Genomic DNA, 8,489 nt, shown 5'->3' with positions numbered 1-8,489 from the left:
CATCGTTGCTGGTAAGGGAGTCTATTGATATTAACGCGTCACTTCTTGCTCTTGCGCGGGTCATCACGGCTCTCGCTGACCGGTTCCAAGAAGAAAAAGAACGGTGGAAGTCCTGATAGGTCGCATGTCCCATACCGCGAGAGCAAGCTTACCATGCTGCTGAAGCACGCCTTGGGAGGCAACTCTCTCACCACTATGATCGCGTGCATAAGTCCCTCGGACCGGTACGTTGATGAAACTCTGTCGACTCTTCTGTACGCTGGTCGAGCACGCAACATCACGAACATTCCACGCGTGAATGAAGATTCGAAGTCTGCCCTCATCCGTCAACTCCGTGCGGAGGTGGCCAGCATGAAGAAGGAATTAGCGTACTATAGAGGTCTGGCTTCGGAAAGTCTTGTAAAAGCTGACGTTGTGCATTCTTCTGTGTACACTATGCAAGATGGTATTGATGATGGTAGGGTGAATGAATTGGCAGAGAAACTTCTTCAAGCGTGTGAGGCGCTGAAAAATATCATTGCCGTAAATGGCCAGCTGCGAGATGCTTTTGATACAGTAAGAGACGCCAAGATGCAACTTGAGCGGCGTGAAGTAGAACTTAATGCAGAAAATTTGGCATTGCGCGAGCGAATTGAAGTTCTCGAATCTATTGTGCTTAAGGATGATTTTGTAGATCAATCCTCTCGGGATTGCGAGGTTGTGGGGGCTGAAACGATGGAGCACCCATGCCAAGACTTACTGTTTGTGTCGCCTTTGGTTGGCGTGGGCGCTGGTTCACCACGGAAGGAGGTTTTGCCCAGTCGTGCGTCCTCTGCTGAGTGGCCTCTGCAGCCGCGGAGCTCCCGCGGGCGAGGCGAGCAGCGAGCCTCCACACCCAGAGGGAACGGCCATAGAAACGAATTGTCATTAGCTCCTTCGCGTGCACGCACTGTGACACGTTCTCAGTCGAGGGGAACTTCGGCACGTGAAGACAAGGCAAACGCCAACAGCGGGGCGGACTCAGTTTCATGCAAGACAGTACTGAAGGAACGGCAAAGGCAGCGACAGTCCAAACTCAAGAAAAAACTGGAGGAGTACACAAATCGTTATTGTCAGCCAAATCATTATATGAATTACGCAGAGTATTATGGTAAGGCGCGTCAGCAGATCCCTGTCAATCAAGCTGCAGCAGTAGCCATCAAGGAGATGGAGGTGACATTGAAGCAGCTGCCGCGCAGCATCGCGGATACTGTGCCACAGTCTCTGAAACTTGCGTCGGAGTTTGGCACCTTGTCGTTTGGTGGTTCGCGTGAGGAGGTGGCGGAGTTGGAACAGCGGCGTCAGCAACGGGAAGCAAAAAGGAATGCACTTCTTGCTCAGCAACAAGTCCTACGGGACAATGTTACCCGGACATTATTAAATGCAACGGAGCAACTAGAATCGCTGCGGTGCGTGGGGGGCACTACCGTTGCGTTTACTCCCTACTCAGCTGATGTTGCAGAACGCGCGAAAATTTCCCGTATAGGAGGAGCATCTTTTGTGCCGGCAATATCAGCAAGCTGCGGCACAAGTCGGCTACGGGCTTATTTGGACCGTAACTCGGTGAAGACGCCCAATGTGTGATCGCCGCATTGCTGACAATGATGGTGTTTCTTGACGTCCTCTACTACAGTCTGTTCTGGAGTGCTTTGCGCGAGTTTGCAGTCGACTCTCGACGTGGGCGTCACTTTCTTCCCTCTCTTTTGGACGCTGACCTTTCTTTCCCACACCTCCGCTAGTTGAGGACGGGATTCTGCTACGATGGTGTGCCACGGGCCCGCGCGACATCGAAGTAAAGTACGCAAGCACGAGCATTTAACCAAAAAAAATCTAGTTGCCCAATTTTTTTATTTACTTCATGATTGTATTCTTTGCACCTTGGATTCTATTTGTTGTTTTCCGCCCTTATGGTCCTCGGTGGGCGGTGAAAGGAGGTGGTCGAGGGAGAGAAGTTCGAATGAAAAAAAAAAAAAGGGAGCGGGGAGGGAGTGCGGAATAAAAATGAGGATGCTTGACGCCAGTTACGGCGATTGTAGGCCTCCTTGAGGGAGTGCGTGCATGTATGCCAGTGCGTGTGCGTGTGCGTGTGCGTGTGCGAAGAAGTGAGTGGCCGTCTCGACGTGCCTGTTCGCACCACCCGCAGCGGTAGGACCCACCTGCGAGCATCTTTGCGTCGTCTCTGCATTGGAGCGCATCCACGCGGATGTGCACACCTGAACTTGTGTGTGTATTTTGATCTTTTGCTTCTTCAAAAAAAATATGCGTGTATTCCGTTCATTCCTGCGCCGCCTCCAAAGACCAACTGCAACAAGAACAATAAGAACAAGAACAAATCTACTACTTCAAGAATGACCCTGGAAAGTGCCTTTTACGCCTTCGCCTCCTTTGGTGGCGCGCCCTCGAAAGAGATGGACAACGCCCACTTTTCCAAGATGCTGAAGGAGGCGAAAATCATTGGCAAGGTCTTCACCAGCACGGACGCCGATCTACTTTTCAACAAGGTGAAGGCAAAGGGGGCCCGCAAGATCACCTACACGGAGTTCGTCGACAAGGCTATTCCTGAGATCGCGACAAAGTTAAAGAAGTCCGTGGATGAGGTGAGCGGGATTGTCGCGGGCTGCTCTCCGGAGGCACACGCGACGAAGGCCGATGCAGTGAAGTTTCACGATGATAAGAGTACGTACACAGGCGTCTACAAGGCCGGTGGGCCGACCAACGTGGATCGCAACCCTGGCTCACTTGCCGGTGTTGTTGACCGACGCGTGGAGCAGACCGACGTGCGTGGCACGACTTCCACCCAGAAGTAAAGTGGGAAGGAAAAAAAATTTGGGCAATAGAAAAACAAAGGAAATACAAAAAAAAACAAGGAAAAGCGTAGCCTGTCCTACGAATATCTATCTATCTATGTAACACATCTTTTTTTTTAGTTTTGCAGTAAAGCTTTTAGCTGGTGCGCTCTTTTATTTTTGTGCGTGGCCGTCACTTCGCCTTTGCTTTGCAATTGGTCCGGTGCCCGTAGGTTTCTTGCTCTTTGCATTAGAGGGCAGTGCATTTTTATTATGTTTTGATAGGAGCAAAAGAGGCATGGTGCGGCACGGGCTTCAGTGGGAGGCCCGTCTCCTGCTTCTGTCCATTTTTGTCAGTTTTTGATGGTGTTGCCACCTTGTTATTTACTGCCTGCTTTCTTCGTTTCACGCCTTGCCTCCCTCTCCCCTCACTTCTTGTTGTTGTTTTTTGCACGGAAGTGCGCAGACACGCGTGCGAAGTCCGCATACGCCAGCGGGGATGGCCTTGGGTTATCCGCTTTTTTGTCGTTTGTTGTTTCCCTGGGGGCTTTTCTTTCCCACGCTCCTCCTCTCTGTCGTTGTCCGGCCGTGTGTTTATCGCCGCGGTCCCCAACAGCAGGAAGTGAGACGTGCTGCCGCGTGGGCACGTCGGCGGGACGCGGCGAGGGGAGGGGGATGATGGGCGCCGCCGCGGCGGGGAGCGGCCCTGGGGGGCGGTGGCTGTGCGAGTACGTTTATGTAACCACAAATTTGGCACTGCGTGTGTTTGCTCCTTGCGGCCCCCCGCGCGCGCCTCTTCTCTCGCTCACTGCGCTTGCCGGTGCGGTAGCGGGGGAGGTGGCGGGCCGAGGGAAGAACGGTGCGAAACAAGCGACAACTAGTACGAGCTCCAATAATTAACAAAAAAAAAGTGCGTGGGGGACGCAAGGCCGCGATACGGGAGAAGATGAAGGACGCAAAGGAAGAAGGAGTGCTGAGAGTTAAAAAAACAACAACAACGAAAAATGTCGACTGAAAAATGGGAATGGGTAAGGAAGGTGTGAGCCACCAAACGAAAAAAAAAAGAAAAGAAGCAAAACTCTCAAGGAAGAAAAAGGTCCAAACTTGAGCGGGGAGGAGAGGGGGGGGGAACAAATGTGAGAGCGATTGTATTAAGGGGGAGGAGGAGAGAAAAAGAAAGGGCAAACTTGTAAAAGCGCTTTAAAATGTGCAAAAACAAACACGGCTCGGAGTTATGTCCTTTCCCGGGTGAGACGCCCATATATATATATATATATATGTTAAGGCTCATTCTCCTGCGTCTGTATATCTGATTGTGTTTTTGCATATATGTCCTTTGTTGTTGTTGTTTTTTTGCTTCTTCATTTTTACTCGTGTCTTTGTGCATGCGCGTATGCGTGTGGATGCATTGTTTTTCTGCACGATGGAATAGAATATTGCGGCATACCTTTATTTGTGCAAGGGCAAGAAAACAAAGTTGCATACCTCATCGCAACATCGACCGCTATTCTATAGACACATAAGCAACCACCTTATATAGGAGGCCTGTACGTGAGTGTGGACGGCAAAGGCAAAGTAAAATTGCTTCAGAATCATAATAATAAGATACAAGGCGGCGCAGACAAAAGTCATTACAATTTGTTGGTTGTCGCTTCTGAAAAGGCTAAAGGCGGGCTGTCGAACCATTTTTGTACTTGACTGAGCCAGCTGCTAGAAGGCGCTCTAGTTTTTATTTTTGATTGCCGCATTCTGGTATGAGCAGAGAGGCGCCACCGCCGCCTACTATTTGCCGTGCTGCGGAAGATGTATCTCCTGCCGCGGTGGAGGCGGATTCCGCCGCGGCGCTGGATTTGCGGAGGACTAACGGCAGCACACTCCCGTTGAGGACGTCGATGGACGACGCCGACGATACTTGCAGTGCTACGAGCGAAGAGGTGGAGGACGGGCTGCTTGAGACTGAGCAGAGCGTGGCGTCAAGGGAGGCAGTATGGGGAAGCCCTTGCATTCCAAAAAACGAAATGGGCGCTGGTCATAGTGGCTTCCCGCGAGAGGACTCCTCCTCTTGCTCTGTCAACGGGGAGCGGGAGACTATGCAATTAAACAAGCAGAATCTTTCTCGGATGGAGAAGGAGTTGTCCGACGGAAAAGCAGCTCTGCACCCCGAATTGCTTGACGATGATGCATTCGGCGTCAAACGGCCCACCTCCAAGGAGAGGCATGTGAGCGTCGTTTCCGTGGCATCCGAGGAGGAAGAGGGTGCTCGTGGCTCTCTAATCACGTCCGACGTTGAACAGTTCTCTCCGTACATGAAGCCAAACAAATCAAGAAAATCCCTTTTTGACAATTCGGTTTGCAGCATTGAGAGTGTGTGCGGATCAGTGGCTGCGCCAGATATTCTCAGTCGCAAAAACCTTGATCGCTTTGCATCTCAGCTCTCCGCGGGTGTGAGGGAATTGAAACCGGAAATGCTTTTGGGCGACGCATTGCAGGAACTGCAATGGGAACTTGGACACCGCAACCAACGACAGGCGGACAAGTCTTTGTGTCGAGGTGGGAAGCGGGATTAGGGATGAGGCGCGGTCGCAAAGCGACACAACGGGGAGGCTTGATGCGAAGCGAAGACAAAGCCAGTACGCCAGCGTCAGCGAATATTCCAGCCTCCTAACGCCGTTGGATGGCGCCCCGCAATTGGGGAGGGAAAATGATGAAGATCGCATGCGGCGGACCGCATCAGGAGCGCGGCTATCAAACGACGAGGTCTTGGCAGAGTTGAGTTCCACAATGCTCCCTGACCGCAAACCAGCTGCAAAGATTGTGGTTGAGCCCCCCTCTTTATCCTCTCGCGGTGAAGATGATATGCCACGCGGTGGCACCAAGTCTGACGCCTCGCCTAGAGCTGAGATACGCGGTGATGGTGTTCCCAAAGAAAGCGGTGCAACGATGATCCAGGAGTTGCGGCAAAATAAGGCAAAGAACGTAAGAGCTTCCCAAGAACTGAAGTTGGGGCAGGGCAACGTCATAGATGACATGAACGTTCTTCAACGTGGCTTACAATCTCACCTCGTCGGTGCGGCGAAGCAATCAAATCTCTCAGAAGGGCAAACTTGTGGATTACAAGCAATACTGGAGGCAAACCTAGGGGAGCCTGAGCCGCAGCTGTCGACGGCGGAGGCAGGCTGGACTCAGTTTGTTTTCACCGAGCTACGGACAGTCAAGCAAAGGTTGGAAGAGGAAATGCGGGGATTGAAGGCACATCATGAGGCACAAATGGGTGCTCTGCTTGAGAAGGTGAGCGAACAATTTGGACACGTAAATCAACTCATCTCTCAGTTACTTACGGCACTGCATTCGTTGCGGCAGAATGAATCCAAAGCCAATAAGTTGGAGGTCTTTCCCCCTGATGATTCGCTTCCTGGAGGGGAGGAAAAGGTCCAGCTGGTGGTGAGTATACCGTCTTCTACCGAGAGCCCCGAAGTCCTGCTTCCTATAAGCGTCAACGCCACGGTAGGCATGTGCAAGCGTGAGCTCTTGCGACGAATTCACCAGCAATGTTTGGTTAGTAGTGACGTTTCCTACTCCAATGTTGTGCTTCTTCAGGACACCCGAACCCTGTATGAAGAAGACGTCCTTCGGGATGTTCTCGTCCCTGGCCCCCCAAACGCAAGCTCTTCAGGGGAGTTGGTGAAATTGACGCTGCGCACAGTGCTGCCCAAACCGATCCACGGCGCACCTTCAACAGAAGAGGAGGTCTGTGCACCCACGGCGAGTTCAACGGTTCCGCAGAATGCCGCTTCCTCTAATAGTTTTCACTCCGCTGCCGCTGTACCTAAGCACGGCGGTGGCAAACAGACTCCTGTGCAGACGAACGAAGGCACCTCTCAGTCACCTCAACCGAGCAGTTCCAAGCGTCACTTCGTCCCCATAACCTCTACACAAGCCGAGGACTTCGGTATGCTGCGTGTTGAGGATGTGGATGAGATAAGCGGGAACGAAGCCCTGTATCGTCGACTCGTAACCGAATTAGAGCGGTCAGAGAGAGAAGGTCTCGTTAAGGAGGAAAAATTGCATTGCGTTGTAGCTGTCAAAGAAGGTCTAACACGTATTCGTATATATTTGTTGGATCGTGCAGTCTACTCTCCCGTGGAGGTGCATCGTCGCGTGGCCCGTAGCGCTCTTGAAGAGTTGCTCGCCGCCTCGGCACCAGGAGCCACGCTGGAGGAAATGTCCCGGGCAAGCAGCATGGCACAGACGGCGTTGCAAAGTATCAGCTCTACCCATGGAGAGGATAGCCGTGTTGCTGCCGTGCAGGAGGGCATGCGTGCGGCGCAAGATAGGAAGCAACAGACGATTGACGAAATCAAAGAATTATGTGAAAATATGACCTATCGCCTACGCATCCCTTCAAATATGTTGAAGCGTGCGGAGTCTCTAACACAAGACGCACAGAGAGCTCTTATATTGGCACCCAGTATGACGCAAAAAGAGTTGGACGAAATACATGAGTCGTTGGTAGATTTTTCTAGAGCGGCTTCTTCCTGAAATTGTTTAATGTTTAATTATTTTTTTTTGCATCTTTCTGTACGTGTGACCGTGTATATGGTTATTTGGAGCCTTTTATATACGTGTAGGTGCGTATACCTACGCATGTATGCATCTAAGTCACGCAAGGGGAAGGGCAGCCGTGGAAGCAACAGCAGGAAGATGAAAAGAAACGCAGGAGTAAACCCAAAATGGATAGACATATGTGTCTCCTTATATAAACAGCTGTGTTTCGTGATACATACATACCCTGCAGTTACATCGATTTATGCCTAACCTCTTGTTCCAGGATAAAGAAAACAATGATGTTTATATGAAGACGCAACCACACACACACATCCATACGCATGCGCATACACACCGGGTGAACTTTCTTGTTATGGGGGATCGGTGGGATATGTGTGCTACAACTACGCACAGTCAAACCATACGCAAAGCAATCGAGTATAGGAATGGAAGGGAACGAAAAAGGGGACCACGTTTATGTTTCTATTTTTCTTTGCATCTCCTTCTTCACGTGATCAGCTCGGAGTGTTTCTTACCATCTGCTTTGCTTCGTTGATCATTATTCCAGGGGAAGGGGCTAACAACTGCTCCTTATGTATTAAGAGGAGCAATTTGTTCTGTGTTAGTCTGAGCTTTTTTTTTTAGACGCCGCCACCTTGGTAGCCGTCACGATGTTATCTTTTGGACATCAGCAACACTTTGCAGCGACGTTTCATCTTCTCTGCTCCAACTTCTGTGTGCAAACTGTGGGCGTACCGGGGTCTGGTGGTGCACGGGTTAAGCGAGACAAGCAGAAGAATAAATACGAAGTAAAGTCATGTGTTGCTCACTTGCTGCGGAATCACTCAGTTCACGCGGGCAGATTTGTTTTATTTATTTATTTATTTATTTATTTTTCGCTCGATATTTCTATATATGTCTTTTCTTATACCTTCTTTCTGCTGTTCCATGCCTTGTTTCTGATTTTCTATACAGTGATGGCTACGCTGCTTCTTGTTGCATTCAATCTTATACCTGTAAACAACACGCCAACGCACCTGACAGTCACGTGCAGCGAAACGCAACAACTTTGACACGAAGCCCCACGCTGGGATGAAAGTGGACCTGCGATAGCACTACTTCGACGGTAAGTGATGTTGA

At 50.7% G+C, this 8,489-nt stretch overlaps 4 protein-coding genes across 4 annotated transcripts, besides 5 other annotated features; all 4 read left to right on the top strand.

The window, feature by feature from the left end:
* Positions 1-153: 153 nt before the first annotated feature.
* On the top strand, positions 154-1,602 carry Tco025E_06835 (kinesin; the record flags this gene model as incomplete). The annotated part of the gene is made up of 1 exon (XM_029373703.1): positions 154-1,602. One exon carries the CDS (start codon positions 154-156, stop codon positions 1,600-1,602), a length of 1,449 nt encoding a protein of 482 aa, XP_029226346.1.
* A 484-nt stretch (positions 1,603-2,086) lies between these two features.
* Positions 2,087-2,115: a microsatellite.
* Positions 2,116-2,312: 197 nt separating this feature from the next.
* Positions 2,313-2,350: a microsatellite.
* A 16-nt stretch (positions 2,351-2,366) lies between these two features.
* Positions 2,367-2,825, top strand: Tco025E_06834 (flagellar associated protein; the record flags this gene model as incomplete). Its single annotated transcript, XM_029373702.1, has 1 exon — positions 2,367-2,825. The coding sequence occupies one exon, from the start codon at positions 2,367-2,369 to the stop codon at positions 2,823-2,825; it is 459 nt and encodes a 152-aa protein (XP_029226345.1).
* A 1,238-nt stretch (positions 2,826-4,063) lies between these two features.
* Positions 4,064-4,083: a microsatellite.
* Positions 4,084-4,558: 475 nt separating this feature from the next.
* On the top strand, positions 4,559-5,371 carry Tco025E_06833 (uncharacterized protein; the record flags this gene model as incomplete). Its single annotated transcript, XM_029373701.1, has 1 exon — positions 4,559-5,371. One exon carries the CDS (start codon positions 4,559-4,561, stop codon positions 5,369-5,371), a length of 813 nt encoding a protein of 270 aa, XP_029226344.1.
* A 148-nt stretch (positions 5,372-5,519) lies between these two features.
* Tco025E_06832 (uncharacterized protein) lies at positions 5,520-7,343 on the top strand (the record flags this gene model as incomplete). Its single annotated transcript, XM_029373700.1, has 1 exon — positions 5,520-7,343. One exon carries the CDS (start codon positions 5,520-5,522, stop codon positions 7,341-7,343), a length of 1,824 nt encoding a protein of 607 aa, XP_029226343.1.
* A 311-nt stretch (positions 7,344-7,654) lies between these two features.
* Positions 7,655-7,703: a microsatellite.
* Positions 7,704-8,217: 514 nt separating this feature from the next.
* Positions 8,218-8,244: a microsatellite.
* Between the last annotated feature and the right edge of the window lie 245 nt (positions 8,245-8,489).

Source organism: Trypanosoma conorhini (assembly GCF_003719485.1).
Source record: "Trypanosoma conorhini strain 025E chromosome Unknown Tco_14.4_contig_00485, whole genome shotgun sequence".
NCBI lineage: Eukaryota > Euglenozoa > Kinetoplastea > Trypanosomatida > Trypanosomatidae > Trypanosoma > Trypanosoma conorhini.
The sequence above is the reverse complement of the archived record's forward strand: the minus strand, read 5'-3'. Positions and strand labels throughout refer to the sequence as shown.